The sequence below is a fragment of the Microcaecilia unicolor genome, chromosome 6, assembly GCF_901765095.1.
Source record: "Microcaecilia unicolor chromosome 6, aMicUni1.1, whole genome shotgun sequence".
NCBI lineage: Eukaryota > Metazoa > Chordata > Amphibia > Gymnophiona > Siphonopidae > Microcaecilia > Microcaecilia unicolor.
The window spans coordinates 343,041,027-343,060,236 of record NC_044036.1 but is presented as its reverse complement, the minus strand read 5'-3'; the positions used below and the strand labels follow the sequence as shown (position 1 = coordinate 343,060,236).

General features: G+C 46.2%; 1 protein-coding gene across 2 annotated transcripts in view; it reads right to left on the bottom strand.

The window, feature by feature from the left end:
• Positions 1-12,300, bottom strand: part of RBFOX3 (RNA binding fox-1 homolog 3) — a 176,221-nt gene extending 163,921 nt beyond the window's left edge. For both annotated transcript variants that reach the window (XM_030208618.1, XM_030208619.1), the window contains exon 1: positions 12,185-12,300. In XM_030208618.1, the coding sequence (XP_030064478.1) occupies positions 12,185-12,286 (102 nt within the window). In that variant the 5' untranslated portion in view covers positions 12,287-12,300. The remainder of the gene's footprint in view (positions 1-12,184) is intronic.
• Positions 12,301-19,210: the final 6,910 nt, after the last annotated feature.

Here is a 19,210-nt window from a genome sequence, read left to right as displayed (position 1 = left end):
GTTAGTAGAAGAAGTTTGAACAGGATGCGAAAACGGATAGGGAGCCAGTGAAGGGTCTTGAGGAGAGGGGTAGTATGAGTAAAGCGACCCTGGCGGAAGATGAGACGGGCAGCAGAGTTTTGAACCGACTGGAGAGGGGAGAGGTGACTAAGAGGGAGGCCAGCAAGAAGCAGATTGCAGTAGTCTAAACGAGAGGTGACAAGGGTGTGGATGAGGGTTTTGGTAGAGTGCTCGGTAAGAAAGGGGCGGATTTTACGGATGTTGTAAAGAAAGAAACGACAGGTTTTGGCGGTCTGCTGGATATGAGCAGAGAAGGAGAGAGAAGAGTCAAAGATGACCCCAAGGTTTCGAGCTGAGGAGACAGGGAGAATGAGAGAGCCATCAACAGAAATAGAAAACGGGGGGAGCGGGGAGGTGGGTTTGGGTGGGAAAATGAGAAGCTCAGTTTTGGTCATATTTAATTTCAGGTGGCGTTGAGACATCCAGGCAGCAATGTCAGACAAGCACGCTGAAACTTTGGTTTGGATGCAAGGTGAGATATCAGGGGTAGAAAGGTAGATTTGGGAGTCATCAGCATAGAGATGGTAGGAAAAGCCATGGGATGAGATTAATGAACCAAGGGAAGAAGTGTAGATAGAAAAGAGGAGGGGACCAAGAACAGAACCCTGAGGTACGCCGACAGGCAGAGGGATAGAAGTAGAAGAGGATCCACCAGAGTGAACACTAAAGGTGCGGAGGGAGAGGTAGGAAGAGAACCAGGAAAGGACAGAGCCCTGGAATCCAAGTGAGGACAGGGTATCGAGAAGTATGCTGTGATCGACAGTGTCAAAAGCAGCGGAAAGATCAAGAAGAATGAGGATGGAATATTGACCTCTGGATTTAGCCAGTAATAGGTCATTGGAGACTTTAGTAAGCGCAGTTTCGGTTGAGTGGAGAGGGGGCGAAAACCAGATTGTAATGGGTCAAGAATAGCATGTGAGGAGAGAAAATCAAGGCAGCGGCGGTGAACAGCACGCTCAAGTAATTTGGAGAGAAAAGGAAGGAGGGAGATGGGTCGGTAATTAGAGGGACAAGTAGGGTCAAGTGAAGGCTTCTTAAGGAGAGGTGTGACCACAGCATGTTTAAAGGCAGCAGGGACAGTCGCAGTGGAAAGTGAGAAGTTGAGAATGTGACAGATAAAAGGAACAAGAGTAGTAGAGATGGCATTAAGAAGGTGGGTGGGAATGGGATCAGAGGAACAGGTGGTACATTTTGAGGAAGAAAGGAGGAGTGTAGTTTCCTCAATAGTAACTTCAGGAAAGGAGGAAAGGGAATGAGGGGAAGGAGAGAGAGGGGAACGGACTAGTGGAGGGAGAGCTGGTGAGGTAGAGAAAGCAAGGTTTATCTTTTGAACCTTGTTGTGAAAGAATTCAGCAAGGGTCTGAGGAGATAATGAAGGGGGAGTTGGGGGAGGGGGCACCTTGAGGAGAGAGTTCAATGTGGTGAAGAGAAGTCGAGGATTAGAGCCAAGAGAATTGGTCAGTTGGATATAATAATCCTGTTTGGCACGTAAAAGAGCAGATTGGAAGGAGGTCAGCATGAACTTAAAGTGTAAGAAATCAGCAAGGGCCCGAGATTTCCGCCAGAGGCGTTCGGCGGAGCGGGTACAGGAACGTAGGTAGCGGATATTAGAAGTCAGCCAAGGTTGGGGTTTTGTACGCCTTACAGGGCGGGTCATCAAAGGTGCAAGAGTGTCTAAGGCAGAGGATAGTGTATTGTTGTAAGAAGAAACAGCCTCGTTGACAGACGTGGATGGTGCCACAGTAGAGAGGAGGTTTGAAACATGGGAGGATAGAGATGAAGGGTCAATATCGTGAAGATTCCTAGATAAATTAGATAGGATAGGACGGGACTGGGAGGGAGGAGATTTAAGTGTGAAAGTTATAAGATGGTGATCAGAGGAGGGATGATCAGAGGCAAGGAAACTAGAAGGTGAACAGTTGGAGGAGAAGATGAGATCAAGACAGTGACCATTTTGATGAGTGGGGGAGGTGGAGCATAGTTGGAGATTAAAGGACGATGTTAAAGCGAGTAACTTGGAAATATAAGAGTTGAAAGGATCATTAGCAGGAATATTAAAGTCACCAAGGATGAGAGAGGGGGAGGAAGGATCATGGAAGAAGGCAAGCCAGGCGTCAAAGTCACTGAGAAAGGATGAAAGAGACTTATTAGGGGGACGATAAATGACCGCTATTCGAAGAGGCAGAGGAGAGAAAAGGCCTGGAACAACCTTCCTGAGCCCTTACGCCAAGCCCCCTCCCTGCCCATCTTCAAGTCTCTGCTTAAAGCCCACCTCTACAATGCTGCCTTCGGCACCTAACTCTTACCTTCAGGATATCCAGACTGCCCCAATTTGACTGCCCCTATCGAATTGACTACTCACTTGTCCTTTAGATTGTAAGCTCTTTGAGCAGGGCCTGTCCTTTTATGTTAAATTGTACAGCGCTGCGTAGCCCTAGCAGCGCTTTAGAAATGTCAAGTAGTAGTAGTAGTAGTAAATGCTCTACCTATTAACAAAATCACTTCCAGGTACCTGTGCGTCTTCTACCTGCATTTCACTCCTGAAAAGATGTTTTCACACGTTCTGGTACTTAGCAAGTCCTGTCAACATGCTCTCAGCATACCCGTGTAACACAGTAGATGATGGCAGATAAAGAACCACATGGTCCATCCAGTCTGCCCAACAATGCTGCAAAAACAGACAACATTTTACTAGCTATCACTCCTCTCAATCTGAGTTACACTCCCAGCATACGATGTGAAGTTGATATAAAATATACAACCTCTTTCTTGCTCTATCTTTGCTATTCTTCAGTTACAGATCGTAGAAGTCTGCTTTTGAAGCCCATCCAGATCAGTCATAAGTACATAAGTATTGCCATACTGGGAAAGACCAAAGGTCCATCAAGCCCAGCATCCTGTTTCCAACAGTGGCCAATCCAGGTCACAAATACTCGGCAAGATCCCAAAAATGTACAAAACATTTTATACTGTTTATCCCAGAAATAGTGGATTTTCCCCAAGTCCATTTAATAACGGTCTATGGACTTTTCCTTTAGGAAGCCGTCCAAACCTTTTTTAAACTCTGCTAAGCTAATCACCTTTGCCACATTCCCTGGCAATGAATTCCAGAGTTTAATTACATGTTGACTGAAGAAACATTTTCTCCGATTCGTTTTAAATTTACTACATTGTAGCTTCATCGCATGCCCCCTAGTCCTAGTATTTTTGGAGAGCGTGAACAGATGCTTCACATCTACCCGTTCAACTCCAGTCATTATTTTATAGACCTCTATCGTATCTCCCCTCAGCCGCCTTTTCTCCAAGCTGAAGAGCCCTAGCCGCCTTTAGCCTTTCCTCATAATTTTATTTTTTAAAAATTCTATCCCGCTCTATCCAACAATTCTAGGTGGGTTACACTCAATACGTACATAATCTTACAGTATTAAGCAGGTTCCACTTAAAACATACACATCATTATTAAAACAAATTAAAAATACACAGCATACTGACCACATGAAAACACCAGCTCCGATAAGTATCTGGAGCCTCTTCAAAAAGTGAACCTTCAAATATCTCCTGAGCTACACAGCAAACGCAATTTCTCTGACCTCTGCAGTAGGTAAGTAAATAATTGGGACACAGACCACAGAAGTCAGCCCTGTTTTTCCATATTTGGGGGACACATATGATGATGCTCCATTGCTCACCACCAGAGCGTCAGTCACATGATAAACATGAATACAGCACGGACAACTGAAGATGAGATTGAAGCAGGGGCGTAGCCAGAAAGCAGATTTTGGGTGGGCCTAGGCAAGAAGTGGATGGCATCAAGTGTTCTCCCCCCCCCCCCCCCAACAAAAAACTATCTCAGCTGGCAGGAAAACTCTTCTTTCTACTTTGACAGACTGCAGCACTCGTGCGCTGAAAACTGAGCATGTGCGGGTGCTGGTATTGTAGACAGTAGCATTTTCATTACCATCAGGGGGAAGTCTTCAGCTGGCGGAGCCTGGGATCCCCACCAGCTACCACTAAATGTGTGCTACTGTTGGGTGGGCCTGAGCCCTAAATGGGCGGGCCCCAGCCCACCCAGACCCACCTGTGGCTACACCACTGGATTGAAGAAAGGTGGGGTGTGAGCATCAGTAACAGTGGAAACGTTTAAGTCCAGGAAAGTGTTCAAGAGAATGCAAATTAACCAGCATTATTACACGTTTTATGTGATCAACAGGATAAAAATGATCTTAAATAAAAAGACAAAGAAAGAAATGCACAGATGATCTGGGCAGCATGCTGGTCGGATGATGCAAGACCTTTTCTCTCTGCCAACCACCAGAAACCCGTCAGTTCCTGTCTGTGTTTATCTACTTCTCTGTTTGAAGTCAAAGTGCAGCAGGAGGTTCAGATGTGATTCTCTGCTGGAGGTTCAGGTCCTCAGGTTTCTTCCGCTCCAGGCTGGCTCCAGATTTGCCCGACTGGTTGATGAAGTCCCAAGTGTATATCACTGCAGGTGCTGAGGATGCCTAATATTGACACCAAAGAGGGACGAGGTTCAGAGACAGGAGGACGCTGCGGGAGGAGAAGGGGAAAGAGGGCAGTGTGGCGCTACCGCTGGGTGGGCCTGAACCCACCCAGGCCCACCTGTAGCTACGCCACTGATGCAATGGGATAAAGCCCTAACTGGATTATCCTGTCGGGTAGATCTGGAGTCAGCTGACAACCCAAGCAGCCCACATCCAGTGATCCAGTTACTCCCAGTCTGCTGGGGGACAGTCTCAGACCAGGTTAGTACCAACAACTTCTCCAAAAACATCCTCTGGAAAACTGACACTTAGTCTGTACACAGAAGACATCCATTAGTGAGAAATAAAGGAGACATGCAAGGCGCAGTGCCCCGACGGGCATGCGCACCAAGCCCAGTGGGGGGAGAGCGAGGCGAGGGAAGGGACAAGCCCCCATCGCCAGAGGCTCCCCGCTAGGCAACAGGAGGAGCCACGGAGGGGCTTAAAAGCCCATGCAGAGAGCCAGGTCGACCTCTTCCGGTCGCAAACTTACTCTTAGTCTGTACACAGAAGACATCCATTAGTGAGAAATAAAGGAGACATGCAAGGCGCAGTGCCCCGTAGGGTGCACGGAGCCAAAAATAACATGGCGCCGTGCCCCGACGGGCATGCGCACCAAGCCCAGTGGGGGGAGAGCGAGGCGAGGGAAGGGACAAGCCCCCATTGCCAGAGGCTCCCCGCTGGGCAACAGGAGGAGCCACGGAGGGGCTTAAAAGCCCATGCAGAGAGCCAGGTCGACCTCTTCCGGTCGAAAACTGACACTTAGTCTGTACACAGAAGACATCCATTAGTGAGAAATAAACGAGACTGTTTCAAACCACATTAACCTCCAGCCCACTGCAACGTCTGTCAGGGAAAGGGGAGGAGGACACCAGTAAGTCTGATGGAAATCTATCACTACACACACACACTACCTGCAGTACCCTAGACCTTAGAACCCAACACGTGCTGAAAGTTTAACTGGCTGCATGTACAGATTAACCAGGTCTATAAGAAGGAAGCAGGTGAAAGCGTGGATCTACATCCAGGCTTTAAAGGAAGAATTAACTAACTTGCTAGTCATACACACACTAAAGAGTAGCACAGGAACAGAAATTTCACCCATCCCCAATGGAATCTAACCCAAACCCACCCGTACCCGCTGTGATCCATTCCATCCCCACAATTAATCTCCTCCATCCCCATCCAAACGAGTCCATGCTATTACTTACTTACTCACCGTTCTCTGTTTCCTCCCAACCTCAACAGCCTCCTGTGGTTAAGAATATAAGAATAGACCAAAAGTAACCAGATTACAAGTACTTGACAGAAACCCAAACAGTAGAAACATTACATGCTACCGATCCCAGGAACAAGTTGTGGCTTCCCCCATGTCTCTCTCAACAGCAGACTGTGGACTTTTACACGAACCACCATTACCAAATGCTCTGGAAATGAGTTCCAGAGCTTAACTATTCTTTGAGTGAAAAAATATTTCCTCCATCATCGAGTGTCCCCTACCCTTGTACTTTTTGAAAGAATAAAAAAAAACGGATTAACTTTGACCTGTTCTACACCATTCAGGATTTTGTAGACCTCAATCATATCTCCTCTGATCCGTATCTTTTCCAAGCTGAAGAGGCCTAACCTCTTTAGCCTTTCCTCATACCAGAGGAGATCCATCCCCTTAATCATTTTGGTCGCTCTTCTTCGAACCTTTTTTAATTCCACTATACAGTGGTGGAAATAAGTATTTGATCCCTTGCTGATTTTGTAAGTTTGCCCACTGACAAAGACATGAGCAGCCCATAATTGAAGGGTAGGTTATTGGTAACAGTGAGAGATAGCACATCACAAATTAAATCCGGAAAATCACATTGTGGAAAGTATATGAATTTATTTGCATTCTGCAGAGGGAAATAAGTATTTGATCCCCCACCAACCAGTAAGAGATCTGGCCCCTACAGACCAGGTAGATGCTCCAAATCAACTCGTTACCTGCATGACAGACAGCTGTCGGCAATGGTCACCTGTATGAAAGACACCTGTCCACAGACTCAGTGAATCAGTCAGACTCTAACCTCTACAAAATGGCCAAGAGCAAGGAGCTGTCTAAGGATGTCAGGGACAAGATCATACACCTGCACAAGGCTGGAATGGGCTACAAAACCATCAGTAAGACGCTGGGCGAGAAGGAGACAACTGTTGGTGCCATAGTAAGAAAATGGAAGAAGTACAAAATGACTGTCAATCGACAAAGATCTGGGGCTCCACGCAAAATCTCACCTCGTGGGGTATCCTTGATCATGAGGAAGGTTAGAAATCAGCCTACAACTACAAGGGGGGAACTTGTCAATGATCTCAAGGCAGCTGGGACCACTGTCACCACGAAAACCATTGGTAACACATTACGACATAACGGACTGCAATCCTGCAGTGCCCGCAAGGTCCCCCTGCTCCGGAAGGCACATGTGACGGCCCGTCTGAAGTTTGCCAGTGAACACCTGGATGATGCCGAGAGTGATTGGGAGAAGGTGCTGTGGTCAGATGAGACAAAAATTGAGCTCTTTGGCATGAACTCAACTCGCCGTGTTTGGAGGAAGAGAAATGCTGCCTATGACCCAAAGAACACCGTCCCCACTGTCAAGCATGGAGGTGGAAATGTTATGTTTTGGGGGTGTTTCTCTGCTAAGGGCACAGGACTACTTCACCGCATCAATGGGAGAATGGATGGGGCCATGTACCGTACAATTCTGAGTGACAACCTCCTTCCCTCCGCCAGGGCCTTAAAAATGGGTCGTGGCTGGGTCTTCCAGCACGACAATGACCCAAAACATACAGCCAAGGCAACAAAGGAGTGGCTCAGGAAGAAGCACATTAGGGTCATGGAGTGGCCTAGCCAGTCACCAGACCTTAATCCCATTGAAAACTTATGGAGGGAGCTGAAGCTGCGAGTTGCCAAGCGACAGCCCAGAACTCTTAATGATTTAGAGATGATCTGCAAAGAGGAGTGGACCAAAATTCCTCCTGACATGTGTGCAAACCTCATCATCAACTACAGAAGACGTCTGACCGCTGTGCTTGCCAACAAGGGTTTTGCCACCAAGTATTAGGTCTTGTTTGCCAGAGGGATTAAATACTTATTTCCCTCTGCAGAATGCAAATAAATTCATATACTTTCCACAATGTGATTTTCCGGATTTAATTTGTGATGTGCTATCTCTCACTGTTACCAATAACCTACCCTTCAATTATGGGCTGCTCATGTCTTTGTCAGTGGGCAAACTTACAAAATCAGCAAGGGATCAAATACTTATTTCCACCACTGTATCGTTTTTGAGATATGCGTTAATGCATTCATCAGGGTCCCAACTCCTAGCATGACCAAGAGAGGACAGACCAAGGAGGTTGGATGAAAATAGGAGACAGGATGACATCAAAAAGTTGAAGTCAATTTTGCCTGCCCTGCACAGCAGTCATCCCACAACAAAGCAAACAAACCTATCAGGCATTACAATATTCGTGGTCTTATTTTCTATCCCTTTCCTACTGCAACCTACTCCTCACTGGCCTCCCACTTAGCCACCTATCCCCCCTTCAGTCCGTTCAGAACTCAGCTGCACGTCTTATCTTCCGCCTGGACCGATACACTCATATCACCCCTCTCCTCAAGTCACTTCACTGGCTTCCGATCAGATACCGCATACAATTCAAGCTTCTACTCCTTACCTACAAATGCACTCGATCTGCAGCCCCTCCTTACCTCTCAACCCTCATCTCCCCTTACGTTCCTACCCGTAACCTCCACTCTCAAGACAAATCCCTCCTTTCAGTACCCTTCTCCACTCCAGGCTCCACCCTTTCTGTCTCACCTCACCCCATGCTTGGAATAAACTCCCTGTGCCCATACGCCAGGCCCCCTCCCTGCCCATCTTCAAATCCTTGCTCAAAGCCCACCTCTTCAATGTCGCCTTTGGCACCTAACCACTACACCTCTATTCAGGAAATCTTGACTGCCCCAACTTGACATTTCATCCTTTAGATTGTAAGCTCCTTCGAGCAGGGACTGTCCTTCTTTGTTAAACTGTACAGCGCTGCGTAACCCTAGTAGCGCTCTAGAAATGTTAAGTAGTAGTAGTAATTCCTAGCATCCTGTTTGCTTTTTTGGCCACCACCACATAGTGGGCAGAAGATTTCAGTGTATTGTCTACAATGACACCTAGATCTTTTTCTTGGCTGCTGACTGCTAGGGTGGAACCTAGAATCAAATAACTATGATTTGGATTATTCTTCCCAATCTGCATCACTTTGCATTTGTCCACATTAAATTTCATCTGCCATTTGGATGCCCAGTCTTCCAGTTTCCTATGGTCTTGCTGTGATTTTCACAATCTGCATGCATTTTAACAACTTTGAATATTTTTATGTCTGCAAATGTAATCACCTCACTCGTTGTTCCGTCTTCCAGATCATTTATAAATACGTTAAATAGCACCGGTCCCAGTACAGATCCCTGTGGCACTCCTCTATTCACTCCTCTCCACTGAGAGAAATGGTAACTTAACCCTACCCTCTCTTTTCTGTCCAATAACCAATTCGTAATCCACAACAGAACATTGCCTCCTATCCTATGACTCTTTAATTTTATCAGGAGTCTCTCATGAGGAACTGTGTCAAACGTTTTCTGAAAATCTAGATACACTACATCAACCGACTCACCTTTATCCACATGTTTATTTGCGCCTTCAAAGAAATGAAGCAAATTGGTGAGGCAAGACTTTCCTTGGCTGAACCCATGCCGACTCTGTCCCATTCAACCATGTTTGTCTATGTGTTTCATAATTTTATTCTTTATAATAATTTCCACTATTTTGCCCAGCACTGACGTCAGGCTTACCGGTCTGTATTTGTAATTTTCTCTTGCTTATGTTTGACTTATTCTTTTGCACACTGCCTTGAGTGAATTCTTAATAAATAAAATAAGTCATTTACACATAAAGCAAAGTAACACAACTAAACCAATGAGGTTTAAAGTTCAATTTATTTGATTATCTGCTTAAGAAAACCATCAAAGTGGAGCACGTTACAATACAATCTCTTCAGTGTCGCCTTTGGCACCTAACCACTATTCAAGAAACCTAGACTACCCCAACTTGTCATTTCGTCCTTTAGATTGTAAGCTCCTTTGAGCAGGGACTGTCCTTCTTTGTTAAACTGTACAGCGCTGCGTAAACCTAGTAGCGCTATAGAAATGTCAAGTAGTAGTGGTAGTAGTAATACAATCACACAATATTGAAAAGAAATAAAGAGTTAGGTAGGAAAGCAAAAAGCGAGCCATCGAGCTGCTGTGCCCCCCTAAGCCCCCGGCGTCAGTATCCAGCCAATCAGCGTTAGCCTGGAGGAACGCAAACTATATACTGAAGGCTCTGTGAAATAAGTGTCTTTAAAGAGCTTTTGAAATGCTGCAAGGAAGACTCGGAGCAGGACCAACAATTAAACAGAGAAAAATTTGTCTGAAAGAAACCCTCCGCTCAGTGTGCAGCGGCGGCTAAGAAAAGCAAGTAGAATGTCAGGAATTATTAGGAAAGGAATGGAAAACAAAACTGAGAATGTTATAATTAGAGCTTTTTATTTGGCCGATTAAGAATAACGAAAAATATTATTCGGCTGAATAGGAATAACAGGCATTGAGCTTTAACGTAAGAAATAATAAAAAAAAGCAATGTGAAATCAGAGATCAAGTGTTTATTTCAGTAGGATTTAGCACAGTAGAAAAATACTAGGAGTAGGGGGCAGCAATGATGGTACAAAATAGTAAACTTAAAGCAAACTGTTCTTCCCTCAGGGGGTCTTTTACTAAAGCTTAGCTTGAGTTACCTCCAGCATAGTAACATAGTAGATGACGGCAGAAAAAGACCTGCATGGTCCATCTAGTCTGCCCACGATAAACTCATATGTGTATACCTTACCTTGATTTGTACCTGCCTTTTTCAGGGCACAGACCGTACAAGTCTGCCCAGCAGTATTTCCCGCCTCCCAACCACCAGTCCCGCCTCCCATCACCGGCTCTGGCAGGGCCCATTTTATTCCTATGGGTCCTGCTGCAGATACTAAGCTTTAGTAAAAGATCCCCTCAATGTGTAATTAAACTCTGGATTTGTTGCCAGAGAATGTGGTAAAAGCAGTTAGCTTAGCAGGGTTTTAAAAAGTTCTGGATAATTTCCTAAAAGAAAATTCCATAAGCCATTATTAAGACGGATTTGGGGAAAATTCACAGTTTATTTCTAAGATAAGCAACATAAAATCTGTTTTACTTTTTTAGGATCTTGCCAGGTACTGGTGACCTGGATAGGCCACTCTTGGAAACAGGATACTGGGCTCGATGAACCTTCAGTCTGTCCCAGTATGGCAACGCTTATGTTCTTGACCAATTAACGGTGTTGAGTTGAACGAAGCATATGGGAATATTTATGTGGAATCGGGCAACAAGCCAAAAACAAGGGGACCCCGTTTGAGAAACCTTGTACACTAATTCTAAGATTTTGTAGAATATCCGGTAGAATATCGGCAGCCAACGTTCGACTTTTAATAGCAGAGACGCAGAAGAAACATAAGCAGCTATACAGATAGAGGGACGAGGAACAGACACCCGCGTGCTGAAAATATTAACTCTTTGGAAAATAAGTTGCTAATTATATGAGGAGGAAAAGAATGGTCAGGTGTGAAAGTGCTACGAATATTTCTCCACACACAGATCACTTTTCGAGCTGTCTTTGTCTTATGGAAAACCCTGATAAATGATATCTGCAGAGCTTCAGTTCCAACTACATTAAACATTTCCTACAAGTACTAAAGTACAGTGTCTCTGACCAGCTCTCAGAGACCCTCTTATCTGCTGCAGTGATGGCTTCTCCTCACATCCCCAGACCCCTGCAATGGATTCCTCTCAAGTGCCTGACAAAAACTTTCTGTGCTTTTTCTCTACTGACATTTGCCCAGAACACATCCTGCCCCCAATAAAATTATTTCCCCTTATTTCTCTGGTATTTTTCAAGGAGGTGTGTGTGTGGTTCGAGTAGAGGGAGGAGTGATGGGGTTCCAAGTTTGGTTTTTTTTTCTGTCTCTAGCTTTGATTATAAGCTGGACCCTCTCACCTCAGCTTTCACTCACAGTTGCTGTTAAGGAAACCAAAGGCCAAAGTCTAGCACTGAAATGTATTGGTCACTAGTGCAAATGGATGTGAGAAATAGAGAACTGTAGCCGCTCGCTGCACCTAACAAATGATGCACCAGTTTACACATTAGGAAGTCACTCTGCACAAGTCCATGTAAGATCCACACGCATGCAGACACCCACACACGCATGCAGACGCACACACACACACTCTACTTCCGAACAATGAAAGCTGCTGCTGCAAGATTGCTCCAGCAGCCTGGGCTCACTTCTTCTCATCCTGGTTCCACACCCTCAGCCCCTCTCACCACCTAACACAGCCGGGCAGTCAGGAAAGAAAGCTTCAGGAAGGGGGAAAGGGAAGGTGCTGGATCCGGTGGTAAGTTGTGACATTTCACAAGCAGAATAAAGCAAGTGAGTGGTGCACCTACCTGCTGGAGATAGAGGAAGGCAGCAGGGCAGGGGATGGAGTGAGGCAGCATGCCGGAGTTGGAGAGGAGAAGGCAGCCGGAGTTAGCCATGGAGCCCAGCATGCGGTGGAGGCGGCTTTGCAGCTTGGCTGGAAGTCGCTTTCTGGCTTGCGCTGCTGCTCCTGCCCCCTCCCCTTCCTGGGGCTCTTAAGAGGCAAACATGTAAGGAAGCCAGCCTTGCCCTCTCCTGTGGAACAATGTCTGCCCGACCTGTACAAGGAATGAATGAATGGATGGATAGGAAAGGGTGTGTGTGAAATAAAAGGGGTGGGAGGTGGAGTCCCCGGTGGCTTCAAACATCAAACAGAGCACAGTGTAAAATGCAAAGAATCAGCCTGACAGCAGAAGAGCTGAGATTGCACTTAACTCCTTCACAGCTGCTCCTCCCTGCAGAACACCACACTTTTGGGGGGGCTGCTTTGTCTCCCCTATTTAGGAGCCCTGGGGCTACACACATTTCTTCCTGGCAGACTCCGATTATGGTGATTATTTTTTATGGTGAACTCCTGAGAGGAGTTTCTCCAGCATTTCTGGACTGCAAATTTCTGCAAAATAAATAAGTAAATTCCATTCACAGGAGTTATCAACACCTGCACTTAGGGATCATTTTGCATGATCTACATTTTACCTAGTTTATTTGTACCCCACATTTTCCCACCTATTTGCAGGCTCAATGCGGCTTACATAGTACTGTGAGGCGTTAGTCGCCTTCGATGATGAAACAAATACAAAGAGATGTTATTATCAAAGAGGTTCATGTGTTACAGACACATTAGGAGAATCGTAGAGAAGAGTTATACAGTGGTCATTACGGGCTTTGGTTTCGTTGTGTTGCTGGGTTCAAGCAGTTAAGTTGGGTCAGTAGGGTATGCCTTTTCGAACAGGATGGTCTTTAGTGATTTCCGGAAGCTAAGGTGGTTGTACGTTGTTTTTATGGATTTCGGTAGTGCATTCCATAGTCGTGTACTTATATAGGAGAAGCTGGATCCGTAAATTGATTAGTACTTGAGTCCCTTGAAGCTAGGGTAGTGAAGATTTAAGTATGTTCGTGATGGTCCGATTGTGTTTCTGGTTGGCAGGTCTATAAGGTCGGTGGTATATCCAGGGGCTTCGCCATAGATAATTTTGTGGACCAGGGTGCAGATTTTGAAAGTTATACGTTCTTTAATTGGGAGCCAGTGCAGTTTTTCTCGGAGGGGTTTGGCACTTTCGAATCGCGATTTTCCAAATATAAGCCTGGCTGCTGTGTTTTGAGCGGTCTGTAATTTCTTTATGAGTTGCTCTTTGCATCCCGCATAAATTCCATTGCAGTAGTCTGCATGGCTTAGTACCGTTGTTTGTATTAGGTTATGGAATGTTGCCCTCGGGAAGAATGGTTTCATGCATTTGAGTTTCCACATTGAGTGGAACATTTTCTTGACTATGGAGTTAACTTGGCTCTCGAGTGTAAGGTTCCGGTCAATTATGACACCGAGGATTTTCAGACTATCTGAAATAGGGAGGGTGTGGTCTGGGGTGACTAGGTTTGTGGGTATGTTACACGACAGACCTCATAGACCTGCCAACCAGAAACGCAACAAGATCAGCACAAACATCACTACCCAAACAGCAAAGGACTCAAATACAAATCAACGTATGCATCCAGCGTTTCCTATTTAAGCGCACAACTATGGAACGCACTGCCAAAAATAGTAACAACAACAACGTACGACCACCTAAATTTCCAGGAAAAAAAGGCATATTCCACTGACCCAACATAAAAACCTGAGCACCTGCAACACAACAAAACCAAAAATTGTATTGGACACACCCCAACTCCCCTCTTCCTCCCTAAGTTCCCTAATTTACCTACCTTACATGAACCCTACAATAACACCTATATTTGTTATTCTGGAACTGGCAAATGCCACTACGGTCCTATGTAAGCCACATTGAGCCTGCAAATAGGTGGGAAAATGTGGGATACAAACGTAACAAATAATTAAATATTGGGATGAAAGGATGAGGGAGTGTGTTTTTTCTGTATTGAGGTTTAATTAGAATGCATTTGCCCATGCATTTACTTGAACTGTGTGTCATGTGTCCCCATGGGCAGAGGTGCATTATGCATATTTCTAAAATTAATGTGTGCACACCTAGACCAGGTGTCAGTGGGGTACCAAGGGCAGGTCAGTGGGGACTGTCTGCCCCGGGTGCACGCCGCTGGAGGGGTGCAGAGAGCAGCCGCACGCCTGTCGGCTCCGCTGGTTCCCTGCTCCCTCTGCCCCGGAACAGGTTACTTCCTGTTCCGGGGCAGAGGGAGCAGGGAGCCAGCGGAGCCGAGAGCCACGCGGCTGCTCCCAGCAGCCAAGAATGAACCTGGGGGTGTGTCATTGCACCAGGAGGGGGGATGCGCATCGGCGATCCGCCCCAGGTGGCAGCCGACCTAGGATCGTCACTGCCAGGTGTACTGAAAATGCAGGCACTGCCAGAGACATGCATCTCAGTACCCCTCACGTGAAACAGCACATACATTTAGTGCAAGACTGCTACAGTTTCTCCAGTACAGCAAATCCCGCAGGTAAAATCAGCTCTTGAAAGGTTCCACTAGGGATGCGCTGTTGCACCTGAATTCAGTGGAAGTGGTCCTGGAGCACTTCTGTAGGGTCAGAAGTCCGAAAAACAGGTGGCAGCATCTGCAGGAACAAACATGCACAGCCCTGGGGTAAAATGGACCCTGCATGGGGACAGTGTAATAATTACCCCCTTATGCCAGAAACATCGATACTGACAGAGCTCCATATTCCCAAGGCATATGCCAAAGATCCGCGGGAAAAACTTTTCCTGGAGGTTATTTTATTTATTAAGATTTAATTCACCCAAGGCAATGTACAGCAAGCACGAACCGGACACAGGCAAGAAACAATTACAACATATTATATAGAACAGTCTGCTACTTAGCAGAGAATGACGACATGGGGACAAATGTCCCCACCCCCGCCCTGTCCCTGCAAGCTCAGTCTGACCCCATCCGCACAAGCCTTGAACAGTTATGGTTGTATATTTAAATCTTTTTATTAAGGGCTTCTTTTACTAAACCAAGCCAGTGATCCTGGTACAGCAATAGTGACAAAGCCCTCACTTGGCATTGCCACGTGGGAATCACTAGTTTGGTTTGGTAAAAGAGGCCCCAAAGCATAAAAAGGAACAATATTCTGTACAACTGTCATTTATAAATCACAAACAATAATACAGAACAAGGATTAACAACCCCCTCCCCCTTCATAAAGATCCCCTCCACTATCAGGAAAACTGAACACGCCAAATTACTACAGAATGCTAACAGAACACAAACACCAAATACATAACAGCTGACCAAAACAAAGTTAAATCAAAGTCTCAAGAAGCCACACCTCACATAAGAGATGCATTTCATCTTATACCTACAAAACAGAACGATCACACATGCCAGGGATGGTGTTGGGCTTTGGGGTCCCCTCCCAAATTTCTGCCCTGGGCCCCAGCCATGTTTAACACCAGCTCTGGCAGGATACACATTTCAAATCTGACATATTCTAACTACTACTACTACTACTTAACATTTCTAGAGCGCTACTAGGGTTACGCAGCGCTGTACAGTTTAACAAAGAAGGACAGTCCCTGCTCAAAGAGCTTACAATCTAATAGATAAGAGTGAGACAAATATAGGACAATCAAGCCATTGTGACATCACTGATGAGGTTGGCTCTTAGGCATTGGTGGAATGAGGCATTATGACATCACAATCTCAGCTCTGCATACCAGAGACTGAAACTCTTCACACTAAGGGGGGAAGTGGGCCAAGTATAGGACAGTCGAGCCATTGTGACATCACTGATGAGGTTGGCTCTTAGGCATTGGTGGAATGAGGCATTATGACATCACAATCTCAGCTCTGGTTAAATCACTGCTATATGTAATACTACTACTACTACTTAACATTTCTAGAGCGCTACTAGGGTTACGCAGCGCTGTACAATTTAACATAGAGGGACAGTCCCTGCTCAAGGAGCTTACAATCTAATAGATAAGAGTGAGACAAATATAGGACAATCAAGCCATTGTGACATCACTGATGAGGTTGGCTCTTAGGCATTGGTGGAATGAGGCATTATGACATCACAATCTCAGCTCTGGTTAAATCACTGCTATATGTAATACTACTACTACTACTTAACATTTCTAGAGCGCTACTAGGGTTACGCAGCGCTGTACAGTTTAACAAAGAGAGACAGTCCCTGCTCAAAGAGCTTACAATCTAATAGACAAGTGAATGGTGGGTCCGATAGGGGCAGTCAAATTGGGGCAGTCTGGATTCACTGAACGGTAAGGATTAGGTGCCGAACGCAGCATTGAAGAGGTGGGTTTTAAGCAAAGACTTGAAGATAGGCAGGGAGGGGGCTTGGTGTAAGGGCTCAGGAAGGTTGTTCCAAGCATAGGGTGAGGCGAGGCAGAATGAGCGGAGCCTGGAGTTGGCGGTGGTGGAGAAGGGTACTGAGAGGAGGGATTTATCCTGTGAACGGAGGTTACGGGCGGGAACGTAATAGGAAACAAAATTATTTTTCTACATTTTATTGTCTGGTCATTTTATTTTTAAAACCATGTTGGTCCCAGGCTCTGGTTCCTGTTTCCTTCTTTCTTCTCTTAACTCACTTGCCAGGACATCATGCCCATTTGACTTTTCATCTCTCTCCTTGCTCACCCTCCATCTCTGTGTCACTATCCTTCCCCAGGTTCAGCATCTCCCTTCTCTGTATCCCCTATACTTCCCTGTTCAGTATCTCCCCTGTGTCTATGTCCCCACATCCATCATCACCACTCTACGTCCTTATCTCTTCCCCCCAAGTCCAGTATCTCCCTTCTGTGTTCCTATTCTTTTCCACGTCTAGCATCTTCCCTCTGTGTCCATATACCCCCTCCCAAGTCTGACATTGCTCCTCTGTGTCCACATACCATCCCCATGCAACATCTCTCTTTTTCTCCCTGTCCCTATGCTCCCTTCCATGCCCATCATCTCCCCTCTGTTTCTGTATACCTCCCTGTGTCCTGCTTCTCCCCTCTCTTTCTCCCCCACACCAGTGTCTCCGACCCCACCCCATCCAGCTTCTCTCCCCTCCCCCAGCATCTGGCCCACCTGCCCTCCCTTTCTTCAGTGTGTTCACTATTTGACTCCCTTTTCCTTCATCTCCTTGGTTCAGCATCTCTCCTTTCCCCCTGCACATCCAGCACTTCTCTCCCTTCCATCCAGCACCCCTATCCCTTCCCTCCAGTCCCCCTCCTGTGGGCTCAGCACCTCTCTCCCTTTCTTCCAGCCCCCCCCCCCCCAAGGGTCCAGCATCTCTTTCCTTTCCCTTCAGCCCCCCAAGGTTGTAATAACTCTCTGCCTTACTTCCAGCCCCAACCCCCATGGGCCCAGTGCCTCTCTGCTATCCCTCCAGCCCCCCCCCCCCCCCCCCACCTCCAGCAGTGCCTCTACCTTCTACCTTATTGAGCAGTGATTTCTACAGGCCTGCTCTGAGGCTTTCCCTCTGCCGGGTTCTGCCTTCTGGTGCAAGTTGCATCAGGGCAGAAGGAAGGCCCCAGAACAGGCCTGAAGGAATTGTGTAGCAGTTCAGTAAGGAAGAAGCACAGTGGCGGGAGAAGGGAGGAAGACACAGAGTGAAGGGAAAGGAGTGAGGTGTGTGTGTGTGTGTAAAAGAGAGTGTGCACAGGTAGAGTGAAAATGAAGAGACAGCAGTGAAATTTCACATAGGACAGCTGAACCATTTGAGGCGTGTTTGTGTGTCTGTGTGAGAGAGTGTGTATATGTGTGTGGGTGCGTGTGTGTGTGAGAAACAGACAGTGTAAGTGTGTGTGTGTGCATGTGTGTGAAAGTGAGTGTGAAAGGGTAGGGTCAAAATGAAGAGACAGCATTATAATTGTACATAGCACAGCACAAACATTTGAGGCAGTTCTTGCCTTATCTCCCCTGCTGCCCCCTCCATACCCAATGATTCGTTCCTTGTCTTCCATCCCCTCTGTGTCCCGTGTGTATGTGTGTGTGAGAGAGAGAGAGAGAGAGAGAGAGAGGTGCTAGCAGTCCCTGTGATAGTGGCAGGGCAGTTGCTCATTATAGCCAGTTAAGAGTGAGAGTGTGTGTGTATGTGCTGGTTTTTTTCCTTCCCTCCTATGCCCTCCGTGTCCGTTGTTTGTGTGGAGAGCAGAGATCTATATGGTCCTTTTAGCGTTGCTGTTGACGTCGCGCAGCAACTGTTGCTGCTGGTTTTCATTGTTCCGCGATGTGTCTTATGTCACGTTCCGTTGCTTAGTAACGGGTTCGTGATGCGATTGGTTGAGTGTCATTGCTCCGCCCTCGACGTCATGACGTTTTACGTGGGGGGGCGGGGCCAACACTCATGGGCGAATTCCTGGTTTCACCACCATGCATTTAGAATGTGGAGGCTTCAGAACGTTGGAGGTGTGTTTTATATAGAGAGATATATTTTTTTTTTACAGTGGGAGCAAGACTTTTTAATGTTCCGCGGGATGGTAAAATGTTTTGCTCCTGCATCTAGTGAATTCTCTGAAGATTTATTTTTGTTACCATGGATTTACCACGGTTTCCTGCGGGTCCCCATCCCCATGTCACTCTCTACTACTCAGAACGTCAACACAATACACATTAAAACATAATAACCAGGCTGGGGGTAAGCAGAAGTGGGACATACAGAGAGATAGGTTAGAGTGACGGGAGTTTAAATAAACGGTTAAGAGTGACTAATTTCAGGAAAAAGTCAGCAAAGGTCCAACAACTGATTTCACAGAACGTGAGGTGAGGAAGTCCAGCTAAGTATAAGTGGCCAGTGTTAGTCTTTCTCCACTGATACCGAAAACCAGGAAAGACAGCTGGCCGGTTAAATGGCACTTAACCACCTATCCGGTAAAATTCAGCAGGTGATAACCGGTTGTCCCTCACTGAATATTCCTGAT